General features: G+C 33.3%; 2 protein-coding genes across 2 annotated transcripts; one reads left to right on the forward strand and one right to left on the reverse strand.

Moving 5' to 3' along the window:
• Positions 1-9,195: 9,195 nt before the first annotated feature.
• Positions 9,196-11,651, forward strand: LOC144563692 (late embryogenesis abundant protein Lea14-A-like). The gene is made up of 2 exons (XM_078313178.1): positions 9,196-9,502; positions 11,243-11,651. The coding sequence occupies exons 1-2, from the start codon at positions 9,297-9,299 to the stop codon at positions 11,502-11,504; spliced, it is 468 nt and encodes a 155-aa protein (XP_078169304.1). The 5' UTR covers positions 9,196-9,296; the 3' UTR covers positions 11,505-11,651.
• A 4,988-nt stretch (positions 11,652-16,639) lies between these two features.
• Positions 16,640-18,144, reverse strand: LOC144563553 (WRKY transcription factor 22-like). Its single transcript, XM_078313048.1, has 3 exons — positions 17,796-18,144; positions 17,589-17,705; positions 16,640-17,457 (listed from the first exon to the last, which is right to left on the reverse strand). Exons 1-3 carry the CDS (start codon positions 18,098-18,100, stop codon positions 17,085-17,087), a joined length of 795 nt encoding a protein of 264 aa, XP_078169174.1. The 5' UTR covers positions 18,101-18,144; the 3' UTR covers positions 16,640-17,084.
• Positions 18,145-22,163: the final 4,019 nt, after the last annotated feature.

Raw genomic sequence — 22,163 nt, forward strand, 5'->3', positions numbered from 1 at the left:
TGGTAAACAAACAACAATCACAATCAATCAAAAATGAAATGTAAATAGATAAGAGTAAGAGAGATCGACGCGGAATGTTAACGAAGTTAGGCTTTAAATGCTACGTTTCCGGGGTAGCGCGAACCTCGTTGGTGCGCCTTTTCTATTACCTAAAAAGAAATGATATAACCCTTGACATGTGAGCCCAACACACATGGAAAGTCACAGCCTAACTCGTGTACAAGCAGGGGCGGAACTGGAGGGGTGCAAGCGGGGGCCAAGCACCCCCCCCCCCCCCCCCAATCAAACTATGAATGTTGAAACCATATATACATGCATCAACCATTTATACACAGTTGTTTACAAATGCATACTAATTAGCATCCCCAAAAACCCCCAAAAAATTTCGCCCCCTCCCCTTCAAATTCAAATCATGGTTCCGCCCATGTGTACAAGGTGAGCCTAGAAGCTCGAGTTGGAAAATGCTAACGAAGATGATTGTCATACAACTATAGTTATATGGTGAGCACAAACACTCGAGCCGGTGAGTCCTTAATGCCCTACAAGTGGGAAGTCACATGGCTATTTGAAGGGAATACTAAAATAGATCTCCAAATTATAGAACAACAAACCAAACACTCTAACTAGATCTAGAAGTAGATTAGTCAAGTGGATTTGAGATTATCAAAAGACTATTGAAGTTTACACCTCTTAATTATAAACTAACCGTTCATAATATTTATGCCCGTTTTGAACGGATAGTATATTTCATCCCAATTATGTATTACTTGTCCATACGGTTAGCATCTGTTTGGAATGAAAACTATCCAGATGTTCTCTAGAGCGAATGAAACTGATTTGTTTGGATTTTGGAACGGTTGCTAACCGGAACTGAACACTTGTCTATCCGTCTGAATACATTTTGTATCGACCAGTTTGCTTCCATTCCGAACGGATAGTTCCAGAATACTAATTAATAGGAATAATGTAGAGGTAAAATTAAATTCAAACAAATATAAATACCGAAATTATATCTGTCTCATCCACACGTCTCATTAACACTTTTAGTGCATCTAACAACCATCTTTAATTATGGTCTATCTGCTTGTGCGGCACGAATTAGATAGTCATGAATGCAAATGTTTTTGTTGTTGTTGCCATTTATATCACGACAACCATCTTTATGGACTTAATGAAGATTTGTAGGATCGTAGCAGATGTTTTCAAAAATTGACCTAAGGGCTGGATATATCATCAAATCCGAATGAAAGAGGATGTTTTTCAACGAGCCTTAATAGGTTTTGGTACTGTTTCTTGAGATCTACCAAGCGATCAGCTGTCCCAGTCGGTACTTTAGCGGGCAGGCTTAATCATTGTTATGATTTAGAAAAGGGGGCAGGCATAACCATTAGTTTGATTTAGAAAAGGGGGACAGGCATTCCCAGAAGATAGTGATATTAATTAGTTGGATCCTCAAAACGTCCTCCACGCATACATATTAGTAGGGGTGGCAACGAACCTATCCATAGTTTGAGTTTGATTTGAATAAGATTTAAACCGAATTGGGTTTGATTTGTTTCGAATCGAATTAATTGCGAACTACATATTTTTCGAATCGAAATTAAATCGAATTACGAACTAAATTTTTTTTTTAGCAGTCCTAGTTATACCGGTAGTTTATACATTAATTTCATTCTCTCAAGACAATTCACACAGCTTTATTTTGCCTTTCACGAATTCACACTAATGAATTATGGACTAGTTTATTAGCTGTTAGTTGCTATAATCCTGCCAACTGAGCATAGACAAGTGCAAGATTGATAGCTGCTCCATTAACTCTCACAATTGCTACTACGGTACTCAAAAAAGAGCTTCAGTGTGACATCAAAGTATAAAATGAATGTTTTTAAGTTGAAAAATTATTCATGAAAAAATACATCACAACAAATAATCGTAAAAAGAGAATTAAATACAAGAACTGAAATATGCAGTAAAACAAGTAATCATACAAGAACTGAGTATTTTGAGAGTACAAGAATTGAGTGTTTTGAGAGCCAGGGAGCGTCGGCTAGGTTAAATTATGACTCTCTGCCTTGAGTTCTAATTTCATCAGGTAAATGAACGGCCGATGTTATTATGAAATTCAGACCATAAAAATTCGCGAATCCATTTCGATCGAACCAGACCTAGTTTGAATTTGGTTTGAATTAATTTTGAACCGAACCTGGTTTTGTTCGTTTCAATTCGAACTAATTTCAAATCGAATTAACTCAAATCAAACTCGAATCGAATCACGAACTACGGATTTTTTTGCCAGCCCTAAATATTAGCACACTTATTATTTTTCACGCATACATATTTTCACGTCGGCCACGCAAAATATGAGATATCTCAGAGGACTCTTTCCCAACATCACGCCGCCTCCTCCAAAACACTTCACCGTTTTGTCCTAAATTGTAAATCAACGATCTTCTGATAAAGTTTCTTATTCAAACGTCTTCAACTGATTCACAGAGAATTGAGGTCCAGTTCAGGAGTAGGCAGAATCTAAATTCTTTTTTTTTTTTTGAAAGAACCGATAGAGACCCGATTTTTTTATTTATATCCAAAAAAATATATAAATTTAAAAAACTAACCAAACCTCTTGTCAATTTCAAAAACTATCCAAACCAGAAATTTTTTTTCTGGTTTCAACACTAATTTCCAGAAAAAAAAATTTCCGGTAAATGGATATTAAAACTAGAATAATTTTTTCCGGTTTTAGGATTTGTTTTTTTTTTTAAAAAGCCGGAATATTTTTTTCCGGATTTAAGATTTTTTTTTTCAGATTCCTTATTTTTCAGTTTTTATAATTTATTTATTTTTTGTATTGAAGTATTACAAATATTTAATATTTTTTTTTAAAATAGATGGAATACTATATAATTTGATTTATTCGAAAGACTACAACAAATAATCCGGATTAACATTTTTCATGCAGGATTTGAAAATAATTTGAAAATACCGATCGTTGAATTTAAAAAATCCGGCATGAAAAATGTTGATCCGGATTATTTGTAGTAGTCTTTCGAATAAATCAAATTATATAGTATTCCATCTATTTTAAAAAAAAATATTAAATATTTGTAATACTTCAATACAAAAAATAAATAAATTATAAAAACTGAAAAATGAAAAATAAAGAATCAGAAAAAAAATTCGGAAAATTTTTTTTCCTAAAAAAAAAAAATCCTAAATCCGGAAAAAATTATTCTGGTTTTTGAAAAAAAAAAATTCTAAAACCAGAAAAAATTATTCCGGTTTTAATATCCATTTACTGAAATTTTTTTTTCCGGAAATTGGTGTTAAAACCGGAAAAAAAATTTCCGGTTTGGGTAGTTTTCGAAATTGACAAGAGGTTTGGTTAGTTTTTTAAATTTATATTTTTTTTTGGATATAAATAAAAAAATCGGAAACTTAACTCTAACCCAAATATATACGAGTATAATTGCGTTTTTGAAAATCTAGAAGTAGGCAGTAGTAAAAATTTTAATTCAGAAATAAATAAAATTCAACTCTAACCCAAATATATACGAGTATGGTAGCGTTTTTGAAAATTTACGGGTAGGTAACTGCCTACTCCTGCATGGCTGTAGCTCTACCCCTGTGTTTCCGTACAATCAGCCACTTTGTGAAATTATAATCATATAAGTATTTACGAGAATTATTAAACATTAAAATACTAAATAAATATTTATAAGAACAATATTTTTTTAAATAATTAAGTAATTTAATGTTAAAAGGCACAATCACATCATTTATTTACCACTATAAATTTATAAAAAAATAACTAAATGGTCAAATATAACCAATTATGTATCTATAGATTTAACATGAAAAAATTAGCTACCAGAAATATTGAGAGGTTGACCGCAAATATTTTCCCTTTTTATGAGAGAGTCGTTCTTGACTCGGTAATACATTTGCAGTCTATTAAACAAATATTCTCGATGTACTAGTCCATCGGCTATTAGCTATCTATAATTTGTCACATAACACTAGCAGTAAGTTTAATTAATTATTTTTTTCATAAAAATGGAGGTGAAATATAATAATAATATCTATAATGATTCTTCATTTGAGTTTTTCATTTGAGTTTTTGAACTTTTTAATTTTTAATCGACATTTTAAAATGACTGATATGTTGGAAACCCGGTAGAGTATTGTTCAACAATTTAATTCAATTTAGTTCAGTCAATTAATTTTTGTCTGAAACAGAATATGAGTGTAAATTAAATCTAAGATAGAATTTATCATTACACGAGAGGCGGAGACTTCGAGCTCTAGCAGCAATCATCTTTACTTCGAACTCTAGTAGTAATCTCATGTCGAATCTACGTAACAATAACAACTACGTGTCTACTAGTATCCGCACAAATAATTTGACAAACAACTGCGAGCCGTAGCGTTAGTACCGACTGATAATCCTATATTTCCTTTCTCTTTCTCTCTTTCGATTTCTGAAATAGTGCAAACAAAATAGCCAACTGAAAAATAAATTGTGTATGTATATTTATAATGATGGATCCGATTACACCCTTTTTTTGGTGATACCGGATTACACCCTATGTTTACAAAGTTCAAACAGTCGATCCAAACCGTTCAACTTGTTGGATATGTTAAAATGTGCTTGGAGATCAAATTTTACATTTTTTTGAATTTTTTTTCTATTTATTAAGATGGGTACAAAAATTCAACGGTCTAAATATAACGATTTTGTTAAATACTTAATAAATAGTACAAAAATTCCAAAAAATGCAAAATTTGATCTGCAAGCACATTTTAACATATCCAACAAGTTGAACGGTTTGGATCGACTGTTTGAACTTTGAAAACTTTAAAAATGAAGAGTGTAATTCAGTGTCACCAAAAAAAGATGTAATCGGATCCCTCCTCATTTATAATATCATGAATAAGTTCCCCCTCACCACTTGATCGCACACCTATTAATATGAATATTTTCAGAGTTACTTATCCAGATGCAAGTAGATAATTTTGAGCCCATTTATTCATGCAGCCGAGTTAGATTTATCTATATTTAATTTCAGAATATATTAATTTAAGTTCAAATGATTTTGATCCATAGAACAATTCTAACATGATATACACTGTAAAAAAAATTGTTCTTATTGATTAAATTTTCCATGGAACGGGCTAATTATTTGCCACACACAAAAAAAATACCAACTTTATAAATTTCTGAAATTTCGGCCCAATTAAGGAAACTAATTATCTGGGCCGAATTCGCATCCTCTAAAATTAAATTTCTGAAATCAACTTCATTTTTTACATCCTCTGAGTTATATCTTGTTAGAATTGTTCTCGAATTTAGCGTTTTTTTTTTTTAAATCACAACCGTTCAAATACGTTCTGCATGAATATCAAAGCACAAGTAATACTGCCCCTGTGCTATCCCCGAATAAGGCACCGAACACATCGGTCACGCAAAAATACGCAAAAATTGAGATATCTCAGAGGGAGTAAGGCTACAGTGCTATGGGTTGCATAGAGAGCTACGGTGCTACAGCTCAATATTCGAGTTTTCAAAATCCTAACAGTCCATCCGAACCATTCATCTTGTTCTTCATATTAATATGTATTTGGAGACCAAATTTTACTATTTTTTTAGATAAGTAGAAAATCACTTTATCTAAAAAATTCTGCATCATTCAGATATTTGATTTTCTACCTATTTAAAAAAATAAAAATTTAGCATATGAATAAGGCCCTTCTGGCTAAATGGTGGTATCGATTTCTGAATAATTCTGTTTCTGGTAGATGAAAAAATATTTTGCTTAGTAAATATGGAATTAGAACTACTACTTCTCTTTGTTCACCATTTTGGCGATCAATCTTAAAAGATCATGTGGTTATCAATTTAGGGCTAAATAAAGAAATAGGTAACGGTAAAACAACTTCATTTTGGTTGGATAGATGGTGTAGTGAAAATACCTTCAAATATAAATTTCCAAACCTTTATTCTATTGTTATTGATAGATTTATTTCTGTAGCTGAGGCATTCTCTACTTCTCATTTAAATTTGTCTTTTCAAAGGCAAATAACTAGTATTTATAGAGAAGAATTACTTACTTTGCACCATAAATTTTAGCATTTTACTTTGTCTTCTCATTTGAAAGATAAATTGATATGGCGATGGTCACAAGATGATCATTTTACTGTTCATTCTTTTTATAAATGGTTAGAATATGGTGGTATTTCAAATTCTGAGTATGATACCATTTGGAAATCTTGCATCCCTTTAAAAATCAAAATATTTCTTTGGCTTGTCCGACGTGATAAAATTATCACTAAGGTTAACTTGGCAAAAAAAATGATGGTCAGGAGATCTTACTTGTGCATTTTGTGACCAACATGAGAGCGCTGACCATTTATTTATACATTGTTCATATATATGCTTGATATGGAATTGGATTGCAACATACAATTCATTCCCTTTTACATGTAATTCTTTAGATGATTTATGGTTACTTGATGCTTCTATCCCCTTAAAAGACAGACTACTTGTAGAATTGTTAAGAGGAGCTATCTTATGGAATGTATGGTTAGAACGAAATCGAGTTATTTTTAATGATAGTACTACTCCTATCTCAGCTAAATCATTAGGTTTTAAGATAATCTCTTTAGCTACTTTTTGGTGTAAGTCTAATTCAAACAATTCATACTTACAATTAAGTCTAATGCTTCCATGTGATGTTAAGGACCTTCCAGATCAGCTCTTGGAGGCAGAAGAGGACCCCTCTCAAGCTCTTGGATCCGGCAATCCCCCAGATCATATGTCTGGAGAAGAGATGTCGGATGAGGATTTATTGGATTACTAGTCTCCTATGATATGATTGTTTTTTTAGACTTGTTCTTTTGCTTAGTATTCATTTTAATTTCCAACTTTAGCTTTGCTCTATACTATCTCTATGTGTATGCTTTTATGTTTCATGATGGTGACTTGATGTATGACTTTTCATATTTGATTTTGGTACCTATTTTAGATACCATATCAGATATGCTTGATTTCTATGAAATCGGTGGTAATACCACTATTCTTCAAAAAAAAAAAAAAAAACCGCAGCACTGTAGCCTTACTCATCTCAGAGGATACACACTCCCCCAATGAATCACACTTGTATACGAATCACATCAGATTGAGCCGTCAACTGCTCAGCTCCCGCCAACAACTTTTACGGATTGAATTTGAAGCTCATGTGGCGCATGAATGCATTTCGCTTTACATCTGTGTATTGTTCTTCATGCTTACATATCCTCCGTCGAAAAAAAAAACAGCGTTCATAGACTGTTCAATTAATCAATTAGGGTTCAAATAATTTTTTTTCCTAAATGGTCCTTTATAATTTGGTCCATGATCAATCCATAGTTTGTTGCAATAGTTTCTAGTGGCTGTAGATAAGGATTGTTGAGTATAGCTAATATAACATCAGTGTTATTTCAGTCTATATAACACTAACTTCAAAACCTATTAAATCGAGTTTAAATGGTGAATCCAAACCGATTTACTTTATTAGTTGTGCGTTTACATGTAAAATTTATAAGTTTTTGAGTTTATTTGATATCAAGTCAAGCGGTCAAATGTGTGAGTTTTTAAGTTAATTTTAATACATTCATTTTTCAATTTTTTTACCGCTTGATTTGATACTAAAATAACTTGAAAATATAAAAAGTTTGCATGTAAACGCATCACTCATAAAATAAATTAGTTTGAACGGTTTGGATTCACAATTTGAACTCGATTTGATAGATTTTAGAATTGATGTTATATAGACTGAAATGACACTGATGTTATATTAGCCATACTCAGGATTGTTTTCTCAAGTTATTTATTAGATATATACGAGAACGATTCAGGTACACAATCAATCGTTGTTAAAATATAATATTATATTTGAAAGTCAATCTGTGCCGCTGAAAATGTGTTCAGAATTTTAATTCTTATCTCATGCTAAAAATATATTTTATTAAAAATTTGCTCCAAATATCTTAGTAAAGAAATTTTAAATTTGATTTTGACTATTCGATAAATCAAGGACAATATTGAAAATCTAAAAATAATCAGTTACACATTTTAATAGCAAACCATAATTTAAATATGATATCTGAAAGACTAAGAAAATTTAATTTAAACACTTAGATGTTATGAGCAATGGAATGTTTTATGTTTAGTCAATTCTTATGCTTGTTATATATCGTGATAGAGACATAATTATAATAGTAGACTTTTCAGAAATTTTCTGATGAAACGTATGCCAGTGCATTATGTAGCATCAATTCGTATCAATGCATGTGTGGTTGAGTATGTACACATGTGCAAATATATATGTTTTATACCAAGTGCCACAAACAATGACTCTTTTTTGAGATGAACAAACAATGACTCTTAGTAGAACAATTCAGAAGAAATCAATGCTATTTTACGAAAAGTTTGGAAACGATACATACCATAAAAAATGATTAATCGGAGGTGGTCAAACTTCAATGAATGCCTATGAAAGATTTATGTGATACGTGATCTCAAATAATGTACAATTCCACGGATTTAAACCGATTAGTGCCAAAATAATTTTGCACAATGTATATGTTGAGAAATAACACGAGTTCCTGACTGAGTAGAATGAGATCTGAGACGTCAGTTTTAATCTGGCACGAATCTCGAAACGGAGTCCGAAAACCAAAACCGATCAGGGCTTCCAGGACCTCGGCGTTGCGCCACGTGCACGTGCATATGGTACGGGAGACGCGAGGTAGCACCGACCTTGAACAATCCGCGAAGCCCAAAAAAAATCAGAAAGTAAAATATATATTTTTTATTGTAATATAAAGAGCACCGGCCCAACACGTTCAACACAACGATATCGGCGCGGCAAACGGTAGACCCGATCAGAACTCATTAGATTAGAGTACCTCTGGCATGCGCGATAATATACATCATACAGCGAGTAACTGTCACAGAATAATAGTAAATTCTAATAAAGAAAGAACCTTATTGTCAGAGACTCGCTACACACAAGATAGTTTCCAGTTACGGCATAGAGTACGTGAAGTCAAACCTCATTATGGCACATTTATCCATTATTCCCATACCTATATTTTTAAGAAATATTCCCATCCCTATTTATAATACATCGCCTCTCGATCCTCTCACACTTGTTTAAGTCCTCTCTCTTCCCATCAAAATACATTGTCCCCCGTCTAAAAGTCTCCATTAATCCTCCTACAAATAGAAAATAAAAGAGAAAGAAAGAGAGAGAAAAATGTCGAGCCTGTTTGACAAGGCGAAGGGCTTCGTGGCGGAGAAGATTGCACACATGCCGATGCCGGAGGGAAGCGTGACAAAGGTGTCGTTCAAGACCATGACCCGCGAGTGCATCACGCTCCACAGCGAGATCGATGTCACCAATCCCTACTCTCATCGCCTTCCCATTTGCGACATCTCCTATTCCCTCAAAAGTGGTGAAAAGTAATTCATTCTCACTTATTATTATTATTTATTTATTTAGAGCAGATCTGCACGCGAAATGGTGTTCAACATTTTGTAGTTTCCTTTTCCTGTGGGATTGTGAAATGGGGATAGAAGAACGTGTTTGGGTTAATAGTGGAAGGTCAAGTTGTAATACAACTAGAAGTCAACGGATTGATCAAATTGTAATAGAACGTGTTTGTGTTGATAGTGGAAGGTCAAATTGTTAGGATTGTGATTTTGTTGACATTAATTGTTAGTATGGTTTCAAAGCTAATTTGTTTCGTATTTGTTGTATATATTGCGTCAACGATAGCAAGATAAAAAAAAACACTATGGTAAAACTTTGGATGGATCGTTGATTCATTGTAAGTTTGCAATCTTAATTAATGATGTCCTTAATTCCCGTTGGATTATGTCTTAATTAGCAGAAAATTGGCAATAATTTTTGCGGACAATTAATATTACCAAGGTGGTTAGTTCTTGTCCAGCTCATTTAGTTCCCTATTAGTAGATGGAGCTAAATTAAGGCTGAAATCAATGTGAATATATTATATACATACTAGTTTGGTGCGGGCCAGTAAATATAATTTCTTTATTTTCTTTTGTTGGAATATCGGTTATATAACATGATTTAACTTTTTCTTATTTAATTTAGAAGATAACTACTTTATTTGATTCCTAAAAAAAGAGAAATGATAATATAAAACCCTTTTTTTTAAAGAATAAAAGAAATGAATTTGGTTCTGGGAAGAAGCAAGTACACTTGAAATCATTGTCAAAATAAAAAAATTCAACTATTGAGCAACCAGATGCTTGTACCATATATATATTTTACAACATTTTACAAGGAATAAAACATGAGGCCGATCTGTGGACAACCTCATCTGCTGTGAAAAGTCTTTTGCATTGATTTTAACACCCAATTATACAATAATTTACATCTTTCGCATACCACTTGAAGAATTCTTTTGGTGAAAACTTTTTAAGAACACTATCTAACTAGGAGTGTCAACGGGTACGGTAAGGATCGGGTTGAAGCATTTTCATACTCGTACATGTCACAAATTATTCTTATCCGTACTCTATCCTTATCCGTTACAAATTGCCTTATCTGTACTCTACCCTTACCCGTTGTAGTTGTCGAATAATGAAATGGTAACGAAACGGTAGCAGATAAATAACGGTTAATACTTGTATAATAATTATTTTTATTATTTATTAAATAAAACATTAAGACACATTTATTTGTCACATATATAATCACATTACTAATATGAAAATTAATTCCAACTAAATTGTTTTTTTTTTATCAAAACACAAATTCTAAAAAACAAATATCTATGTTATTTAATTGAAAAATATCAGGCATGCAAATAAAAGCAAAATGGTCAATTATTCAAGTACTTTAACGGTGAATTATGTTTAACACAGCTATATAAATGGTCAATTGTTCAACTTAGAAAATTTAATAAATTTTGTTTTTCAATATCAAGAGTAGTTACTAGTTGGACGGTTGGAGATGAATAATAATTCAATGCTCATTAAGATATATAATATATATTTTATATAATTACCCAATCGGGTAATAGGTACGAAATAGGTTTTACCTGTACCCTTACCGTTTTAATAACGGAAAAAAAATCTTTACCCGTATCCGTACCCAATAAGTTTACGAAATACTCACACCCCTATAACTAACTCCTACTTTGTGATTAAAAAAAAAAATTAAATAAACAGGGTGATTGCTTCTGGGACGCTTCCTGATCCAGGGTGGATAGTTGCAAGTGGCGTGACGAAGCTGGAGCTGCCAATGAAAGTGCCGTATGACTTCTTGATTTCCATAATGAAAGACATTGGCAGCGATTGGGACATCGACTACGAGCTTGAAGTCGGGCTGACGATTGACCTCCCTGTGGTGGGCAACTTCACCATTCCGCTTTCAACCAAGGGAGAGTTCAAGCTGCCCACTTTCAAAGACTTCTTCACCTCATCATCATGAGGTGTTTTAGCAGTTTCATAATTTTCGAATAAATGATGGTGTTTTATTTTTTCCCTTTTTTTTTAATCTTTTTTGTTTGGTTGAATTGAGGTGCCCGAAGGCTTCTGAATGGGTGTTTCAATCTATATATCAGATCAAACGGATCTCATGTACTTAGTCATGTGTTTTTGTGGTTACAATGTTTGCTTAGACTGTGTTGGAATTACAATGTTATATGGACTCGGTGATGTTTTTCCTTTTGCAGGGGATATGGCATACTGGTTATGACTTCGGAGTTCACATACTAAGAACAAGTCACCGTGTATTATTTTCTCAAATTATTTGAACAATTTATGTTTCTCAAATACATTAGAAGATCAATGCATCCATATTTTTGTCCGTAATTGTCTTTTTGATACTCAGAACCAGCCTTTGTTGCCTTGACAAACCCTGTTTACCGTTGGGTGTTTGTGGCTTCATGCTTACAAAAACCCAAAATGCAACAGTAAACATTGCTATCAGCCTTAAATATGTTCTTCTGGCCCAGGATAGGAAAAATTAAGAATATTGTTACATTTGCTTGTTAATAGCAATGCTTATGAAATCAAATGCAAATTAGCAATATTCACAACTATGAACCTCAATGATTTGCAGAATATAACTATATGTACTGTTTAAATACTGGTTCTCTTTCTTTAATAATTATATGTCTATTTTTTAAATACACTGATCTCATCCTAACTCAAAAAATGATATACGGGCTTCAAATAAAAATAAAAACTCAAAAAATGATGTGACATCACATAAATGATTCAGAAAATTCTTAAGAAATGATCTGGACCTAGTTCATCTCAACCCGCCCCCGTATATGCTTTTTGCCATAATTGGATGCGATTATTAATTATTTGTACGAATAAATTCAATTGTTTTAGAAATGGAATAATTTCTAACTCAATTGTTTTAGAAATGGAATAAGCTCGCAATTTTTTTAAATACACAAGTACACAACCCATTTGCGCCCGCAATTGTTTTAGAAATGAAGCTCCCAACCTTTATCTCCCAGCCGTATGCTTTTCTCTCACTTCATCTTTCAATATATATGCCTCTTATACATCGTTCCACTTCCACCTGACTTGTCTTCTACTAATCAGTGTTATGAGAACTGGACCGGACCGTCAATTTGACCGGAAAAAACCGGACCCGGTCAGTTGTCCGGTCTAGTCCAGTTGATAGATCGTTAATGTTATTGGACCGGCCCGAACCGGTTTAACCGACCAACTTTTATTAAAAAACGCTGAACCTTTTCAACAAAAGAATCTGGTTTAAAATAGATATTTTTTATGCTTCAAATTTTCGAACTTTTCAAGCTTGGTGTTGCAAGTGAGGAGATGTCTGTGGGGATCAGCCATGGTAAGAGAGGACACTTGATAAGTGATAACCATGACGAGGGGTTGTAGTCGGAGCCGAGGCCAGCAAAAGCACACAAGACAAGATCCTCCCCAGAACCTCACAGCCTATAGATCGAAGTTCACCGGCTATTGGTCTTGATGAAAGAGTGTTAGATTGTGCTGCTCAGAGATCCTTTCTTCACGATTTGAAAGTTGCAACTTGATTTCGAGAACCCTCACCTGAGATTTGTTCAGTACGTGCGATGAAATGTTTCCAATAAGGTGGCTGTCGTCGTGTATGGCATAGCTTGACTGAACAAAGATGGTGCGAGAGGAGAGGAGCCAAGCACGTATGAGCTGGTGTTAACGATGCCAGTGGTTTACATCCGATTTAGCCTCAAGGCAGGAAGACAAATCATTAAGAAAGTAAGAATTGACCTCGTAAAAACATGAACAATTTGGGATTTGTATATGAAAATTGAGCTGATTTAATTATTTGAGAGGGGGATTGGTGACAATCAGGATAGGAATAATAGTCTATTATCAGTAAACATGAGGCTAAAATAATTGGTTGCTTGAATCAAAGTTCAGTCGAAGGATTGAGGTGTTGATTTGGATTTGGGGAGCTTTTGGAACTGAATTCGAGGATGCCTCATTAGTTTCTGTTGTTGATAAAGAATCTGATTCAAGATCAGATTTGTCGATTCTTGTAGACACAAATTTGCCTGATCTTTTAGATTCAAGTAAAGTTTTTGAAATTTGCTGGATTCTACTTTTTTTTTTCCTGGTGATTTTATCGAATCAGTAATTCTGTTCTTGAATTTAAGACTAAAAATTAGAATCAGAGATATCACTTATCTAACGGTTTTGATATCAGATGAATTTGAAACAAAAAAAGTAGTGAACATGATTAACAATATCCGAAATCAGCATTCTTCTTCTGCTATGTATCCACACATAAAAATATGTCGAATATTATATAGTTTATCTCTAAACAACAATATAGTCCTTGATTAAGTCAAATATACTAAACAACCATATCTCAAGTGAAATTGGAGCTGTTAAGTTTAGGTTGTTGGGTTTTGAAGTTATAATTGTTCTAAAAAAATCAACAGTTGAATCAATTGACTCACCGGTCTGACCAGTAAACCGTTGACCCGAAGATTTACCGAGTTGATGTCCGGTCCGGTTCTGATAACATTAGTAGTACTAATTATCGACAAATTAACACTTTGATTTGAATGCATTCACAATCGTTGAGCCTCTGCCAAGATATTGAATACAAATTCAAACGTTACGCCTGATCCAGTGTTGTAAAAAAATGTCTGTTTAAACAATTAATCGGCTGATTAGTCGTTGGCGGTAACCAAACCGTCATGGATTAATCGACCGATTATTTTCTATTATGACCAATTATTTCTAATTATATCTGATTAATTGCTTGGCATTATCGAGTCCGTCCGATGACTGCATACCGTTATTTACAACACTGACCCGATCAGTATTGGAGAACGAGCGAAGAAAAGCTGACATGGGCTAAAGATTTATTAGAAAAGGTAATCTAGTTGCCAATCCTACAAAAATTCTTACAATTATTGGAAAATACAGAAACCTAACCATCACTGTTCAATCACCCAAGCCCAATACTAGCCCAGCCCATAATTTGACCCCAGTTCTGGATCGGTAATCAAACCAACAATAAAAAATGAGACACATGCGCATCGCCGTGCTAAAAGGCATTTTATCTCGAAGAACTGTTTGATAATTAACCCAACGAATTAAAAAAAAAATGGTTTATTTCTATTCAATCCACATGGGTCTAATTTTGGATGTAATTCCGTTTTGTTTTGCAAAAATATGTTTAAATAAAGGTTATGACAGCAATGGGTGTCTCAATGCTGTTGTTGAGCATAAGGCTGACCAATCTGTTTAATGGCCCCTTATTCCTTGTATTTTGTGCTATTGTGCTTTAGTTGAAAGCTTTTATATTATTTAAGTGAGCTAATTTGTACTAAACTTGATAGGTCCTATTATTAATTTAGCTTATTATACCTTACTGGGAGAAATATATCTCTCTGTTTTTGTTTGGTTTTTACTTTGGAATCTTATGTTGGGATATTAATTTATGTCTCTGCTTTGTATTGTACCGCTGTTGGTACTCGGGCAAGTTAAACAGGAATATGTCCAGTACTAACCAAGACAAACAAAAGAAAGCAAATTATAGTGATGTATTGTATTAACCAGTATATGGAAATAGATACCATGAAGTATGAATTTCTTGCTTTGTATGAAATCAACTTTATTTATTTCTATTTAACTCGAGGAGATGTATCTGGTGATGTCTGTGTACAGGTTGAAGATTTGGCCTTGCAGAATTGTTGTACCTTCAAAAATTTGCAGCTTTGGATTTTGTAAGTGGTAGATGTAGAAATCCACTTAGGTACTTGCCCCAATCCAAAAGAATACAAATTCAGTGTGCATAGTCCCAACACTGGAAGCGAGGAGTGTCCGATGGACATTGAACTATCTGAATCGTTTCATGATTTGTATGTGTTTGATCCGCATTAATATTAAAGCAGCACGCATGTTGAAGTAGTCTGCACGGATTATGGAGCGAATCGTATAATTCCAAACGAACATCGGATTGATTTAAGTCCAATGTCCATCGCATTTTTTTGTCAATCATATCTGCCCTGATTTGAGGGGTATATATATATAAACACAAACATGGGCTTTTTGTAGACTGGTTTTTAGGTTCTCTTGTTATTTGAAATGAGAACTTGAACTCAATTTTGGACTTAATTGGGGCTAATTGCAGAGAGGAGTTATTATGAAAAAGAAAGATCTTGTTCAGTTGAAAAAGAAATTGTATTTTTTTGAAATATGAATATCAGCTCGGGCAACCAGAAGTATTTATTCTGGAAAACCGACTAATTGACATTTTTCTTATATGTGCTATATTTTTTTTGTTTTTTCTTAATAAAAAAATAAGATGGTTTTTTTTATAATTTAAAATGTGTTTTAATCTAAACGACAATAATGGATAAATTTGTGAGTTTTTGTAATTTAGAAGGGTAAATATGATATTATGAAAATTAGGGAGGAAAATACTAATTATAAAGTTTTTGAGTTGTATATGTGAAATTCCCCCTTTATTATATTTGGATTTTGATACCGGTAATGCATTAATTTTGGGGTTGTCAGGTTGTGTGACCTTTTTACCAATCAACTAATTTTGAAAGCCAGTTTTGTAATGAATCATGCACCTTTTTAATCTCAACGCACATCAACAACAGATCAGATAATTAAGTAATAATCTTGTCTCAGGTTATTTCCATGTCGGTGCTCATGGTTATGTTGTCGCCGCTCCTACTAGCTTTGATCCGGTCGCAGACAGGGGGTGTTTCCTGTACTAAGGGAAAAGTGGAATAATAAATAAAAATCGCTATTTGACTTGAGGTGAATGGCAAAAAAAAAAACAATTATAATTAAACTCGATTCCGTATAGACAATTGCTTCGTTGGTTTATGACTTTTTGTTATCTTGTAAAAGCCAAGATTGCAAATTGTAAGATGTAATATTGCATTGCCAGCCACTGCCAAGGCAATAAAAGAAACGGACTTTTTGTTATCTTAACAGTAAACAAGAAATTCAAGTCTACATCCAGCAGTTTTCTTCAATTTGGTTTCACACGGTTTCGTTTTTCTTTCTTTTTCTTGCTTGAGTTCTCCACGAGTATATAGAAGCAGCACATTCAACGAAAAATAATCAAGAAGAAACTATACCTTTGGATAACAGCTTTTCAAATTTACATATAACAATAAGCGATCATATAAAAGTTATCTATATTCTACATTAGCATCCAATATGTCATTGTTACATCAAAAGAAAAAGAAACAAAAAGTACTAATCTGTGATCTCTCTTTATCAACAATTGATGTGAACCCACCCTACTCTCTCTTCTCGGCGAATTAGGCGCTCATTGCAACTTCTAACTTGGTGCAAAATGATGAACAACCACAAAATAAGGAGAATTAATCCGTGGTTTGTTTCATAATTTGGGGAGCAAACTGGAGCAGAGAGAGAGAGAGAGAGGAAGAGAAGTTGAGGAGAGGGAGACATCTTAACCCCTCCATTTCTCACAATTCACTCAAAAGCCAAAACTTGAAACCTCACCCCTTCCTCCCTTCCATTAACCCTCCTCCTTTCTCCACTACAACAAAAGCCCCTCGTCAAATCCACTATCTAACCCGGTAAACCACGACTCATCATCTTCACTACTAAACTTCGTCTGCATCCAATCTTCCTTCATCATCTCATAGAAATCCTCATGCTCCTCCTCTTCTAAAGCAGTTGCTGAGAGGGGTGTTGTTGGAGAAAGCTCGGAATCGCCTGAAACAACTGGTGATGAGTTTTGTTTTGGGAATTTCGGGCGGCTAATCCCTGCAAGCGAGTTCCGATGGGTTGGTACGGCATGGTTGTGTTCTCCTGTGTATGTTATTACAAGCATAGATGGATCAGCACGGTCTCGCTCTACTTGCTTCCTAGCTATGCATCCCTTCAAGCTACTGCATCTGTAGTATCCACTGTTTTGATTATAATAACAGAACATTAGTATATATTGTTTACGTGTTAACAAGGATAAATTTTATGTATTGCGTTACAAAAACATTTACTTTCTTTTATTATTATTATTATTATTATTATTATTACGTACCGAGGATAAGGAGACCCCTTGATTGGTTTCTGGCCGTACTTACGCCAGGCCCACAAGTCAGAGGTAAGACCATCAGACACCGGTACATGGCGTACCACTTTTTGTAGCTGGCTCTTCCTGTAATTCATTAACCAATACTTCATAAATTACCATCAAAGAGACGGATTATCTATTGAAGATATAAACATAATGAAGAATTAAAGTTACCTTCTTTTTGTCGGCCGAGATGTCTGAACATTGGGTTTCTGTTCTGGCTTTGGGTGCGGCCGACTGGTTTCGAGTGAAAACAGCTTGCAAGGCTCCTCTGTTTCCCAAAGAGAAGCTTGTGTTCTCACAAAGCCAGAAAAGCTCAAGAGCTTCTCTCGTTCTTCATACCTCACCTCCTCTTTTTCATCTCTACAAGCTAGAGAAGAGAAAGAGAAAGGGTTTCCCTGGGCAGTTGTGCTGGCCTCTGGACCAAAGAACCCACAACCTCTGACAACAGCGAAAAGATCCCAATCATTCAGCTCCATTAAAGCTCTTTTATGAGGGGGGTGACCGGGGGAGCTAGTTATCTTGTAATGAAAGGCGCTGACTTTTGTTATGTGATCTTATTTTGAAGCTCGGATGTGTATATATATAAAAATTGAGAAGAGGAGGGATTTGTTTTATGGGTTGAAAGTCAAAGTTTGTACGTGTTGGTGGTAATCACAAGATTTAGGCAAGTTGGCAAGTTGGCTGTTTCGAAAAAAAAACAAAAAACAAAAAAAAAGTAGGCTGTTCTAAATGCTCTGCAATGTATTGCGACAGATTTCTTTTACTTCCGCTAGCTTGCTAGTCAACAATTTTCGTATATTAAATTGGTTTACTTTATTTTATTTTATTTTAATTTAGCCAAGAACTCTTGCATTTTCATACCTAGATTAATTATTTCATTGCTAATTGCTTAAAAAAATTATTCTCTATTCAGATATGATCAATTGTATTTGTATGAATACAAAATTTATTTTCTAAGATTACCAAAACCATATCATAATTACTGATTATTTTTCTTTCAACAAAAATTATCAATCATTTAGTAGTTAAATTTTCACTTGGATCCACAAAGAACTCATGTCACTTCATTAATTAAATACACAAACAGTAGATTGGTCTTGAACTTTTCCAAATCTTTTTTTTGACGATTTAAAGTTTATTAATTGTTTTGTTAGCTTATATCAAAAGAAATTGATATAGTGCATATACATAAATGTTAAACTCCCAAATTATGTCATGCATAATTCATAATTATTAGAGAATATAAAAATATAAAAAATAAATATTAAGCATGTTAATTGTCTAGTAAATTCCGATTCAATTCCCCCCCCCCCCGCCCCCCCCCCCCCCCCCCAAGTGTGTATCCTCTGAGATAACGCATATTTTGAGTGACCGATGTGTCCGGTGCCTACTCGGTATAGCGTAGGGACAGTATTATTTGAGCTTTGAGATTCGTACATAACATATCTCAGAGGATGCGAATTACGTCCCCTACGTCCCCAACTACTATATATATAAAAGCAAGTAATATTATTGTCCAATTATTTTTTATCAATTCAAACAAAAGTTTAGCCACACTCAACTAATATATATATATATATATATATATATATATATATATATATATATATATATATACACACACACAATGATAAATAAATAAATAAAATCTATTTATTTCCAACTGCAATAAATTATATAGAATTTTTCAAAATTTACATCAGGACTACAATATAACTTTTTAATCTCACATATCAAATGAAAAAATTAATTTGAAAATGAAACCTCAACTAGTCAATTATTCAAATTATTTAATTTGACTAATTGTAAATCTCCATTTCCTTACTTTTCTCTAGAAATCAAACAGATGTAGATTGACTTTCATATTACAAATTTTTTTTTGATAAAAATTGACTTTTGAATTATCAATTGCCGTTGGCACTGGTTTCTTGATTATTGACAAAAGCATAAGCTGAAAATGACTCCACAAATTGCACCACGCCAGTGTGTAACTAATTCTACAGGGAATAATTCCAGAGATGCCCTACCCATTTGGAATGGCGCTAATGACCCAGTCCCAAATGGAAGGCGCACGCTCTATCGGCAACGGATTAAACTAATAACTAATTATTATTGTTTAATTAGTTCTCTTTCTGTCTAAAATCGCACGCGCCGTACAGCAATCCAAAGCGTGGTAACTCTCTCACCGCGCCACTTGACTTCGCCTAAAATGTCAAAGTCTCTCTCTCAATGGGAAATTGGAGGCTCACAGGAGAAGATAAAACCGCGTCTCGCAACTTTTAAGTTGTATTAGAAGATCAGGCCTGTGGGCCCCACACCGTGCCAAATCACCAGATTGCCGAACCGGCGCACCGCACCAACTGAGGTGGAGGATATTTTGCGCTTTTGTCTTTTTTAAAGACAGCTCAAAGTAGGGACATGTATTTTTGCCTTTTGGTATTTTACTAGACCTGTTATATTTAATTAGGTCCCTTATTACTTTAATATCCACTTATATGTTGTTTATTACCTTTTATAGTGTCTGCTCATATAAGCACAAGTAATTGTATTTCAGGCAAAACTAATATTAGAAAAAAAATAATTCTACATAAATCTTTGACATATCTGATAATTAAAAAACTATCCAAACAAAAAATAATCATCGATGATTGGTTGTAGTTAAATATGTTTCTTGATCTTTTTATTTCTTGATTACATATAAACGAACTTTAAATTTTATGTTTTCGATAAACATAAAAAAATTCAGGTGATATGAAAATAAAAAATTCAGAAAAAATGTCATATTGTGATATTGTACTGATAACTTTTAGTAGGGGTATTCTCGCGTATAAAGCTAGGAGATAAGTAATTGTTTGACATCTCCACTTTAATCAGAACTATATTTATTTAATATTTGCATGCTGAAGTGATGGTTCATGAAGATATTTGTATATTAATCATTGGTCAGAGAACAAGGGGAATAATGGAATATGCTAATTATCTGGTTATAGCTTGTAACAAAATTAATTAAAAACTGGATGCTTGCATAAATTATTACTCTGTGAGGTGATGTCTGTAATCTAAATCTAAAAAAATGATTGACCTTTCCAGAAGGGAAAAAAAATTATCTGACTTCCTCTAGTACAAAAAAAAATATTTGACTTTTGCAACACAGAGTGTTTGACAATTAAATAAATAAATTATTGATATACATAAAATAATGATACAAAAATGCTTATAAAGAAAACGAGCCAGGTGTTACAATTTTCAATCAGTTGAAAAGCGTTTTTAAAGACGATTTTCATTACGTTTTCTGTCACGAAATGAATAGCTTGTTTGGGTTTTCTACGATTAAATCAGTTTAAAAAAATTAGGACATAACTAAAATAAATACTATTTTTCTTCTTCTAAAATATAATAAAATTCGAATTAATTATATACAAAACCATAGGAACACTGTGTATGAAATCATTATGCATGGGATAATTTCATCACTAAAATTTTAGACAATTCCTATATACAAAAAATAATAGACTAATTCTGTGTTTGTGCCGTTGTGGGCCATAATAAGTAGCCCTGTTTTGAGAAACAAATTTACTGTACCAACCTTTCGGTTCTACCTTATGGTCCCTCTAGTGCACATGGAATTGAGAACTTGACATTTCGGCCGAGATTTAACGAATATCAGTAAAATATTTGGCTGCTCAATTTTTATTAAATTAGACATGCATGATGATAAAATACAACCATTCAAATAATAAAAAAACGAGGCTAAAGATGTTTACATCACAAATTTATTGTGTCATTGTGTGTATATTTTTGTTATTCAAACCATATTATTTCAATAAGGTTTAATAATTTCGATTATATCTACATTGTTGTCTTACTAAATAAAGTTAATACATATAAATATGTCTGTATGTATTTCAAAATTTACATAAAAGCGTACAAAATTTATTTATTTGCTACATCTAATCTAAACTTTCGATTGAATTTTTTTATTGGGAATTTCAAAATTGATTAGGATGATAATTATTAATACTTACATATTCATGTCCGGTCAATATAACTTTTTTATTTAGTAAAGATTGGAAATCAAGCCACTCAAATATTTAATATCGACGAAAAATTTTCTCATTCAAATTTTGAACCTGCGACCTCTTATGTTCGGTCAGTATAGTTTGCATATATTTTTATGTTATATGTGTCAAAACATTATTCGTTGATATTAATTTGAAATTTAAGAGTAGTCAATACGTCCGATTTTAAAATCTCAAAAGTACTTTAGTGAAAAGGGCGAGACTACCAGTACCAATCGATTTCGTTCTGTTTCGGTTATCTGCAATTACCCGTTCAATACCGAAACAAAAATCCCAGAACACTATTAAATTTACCGTCTCTCTTGACTGAGAGCGCATTGAGAGATCTTATCCAGGATTCGAGAGAGACTGAAGCCTACTGCCACCAGTGACTCCATACTATCTCTCAATCATAGCACGACTTACTACTAGCTAAAAAGAACCCCCTATTTTCCTCTCTCTCAGCTTCACCTCCAAATTA

This window comes from Carex rostrata, chromosome 12 (assembly GCF_964058835.1).
Source record: "Carex rostrata chromosome 12, lpCarRost1.2, whole genome shotgun sequence".
In the NCBI taxonomy this organism is placed as follows: domain Eukaryota; kingdom Viridiplantae; phylum Streptophyta; class Magnoliopsida; order Poales; family Cyperaceae; genus Carex; species Carex rostrata.

Excerpts from the sequence above, each read along its gene's own strand:
- LOC144563692 (XM_078313178.1), top strand. The coding sequence starts at position 9,297 with ATGTCGAGCCTGTTTGACAAGGCGAAGGGCTTCGTGGCGGAGAAGATT. Across the intron at positions 9,503-11,242 it reads TCCCTCAAAAGTGGTGAAAA|GGTGATTGCTTCTGGGACGC; the intron begins GTAATTCATTCT and ends TTAAATAAACAG.
- LOC144563553 (XM_078313048.1), bottom strand. The coding sequence starts at position 18,100 with ATGGAGCTGAATGATTGGGATCTTTTCGCTGTTGTCAGAGGTTGTGGG. Across the intron at positions 17,706-17,795 it reads TCTCGGCCGACAAAAAGAAG|GAAGAGCCAGCTACAAAAAG; the intron begins GTAACTTTAATT and ends AATGAATTACAG. Across the intron at positions 17,458-17,588 it reads AAGGGGTCTCCTTATCCTCG|TGGATACTACAGATGCAGTA; the intron begins GTACGTAATAAT and ends TAATCAAAACAG.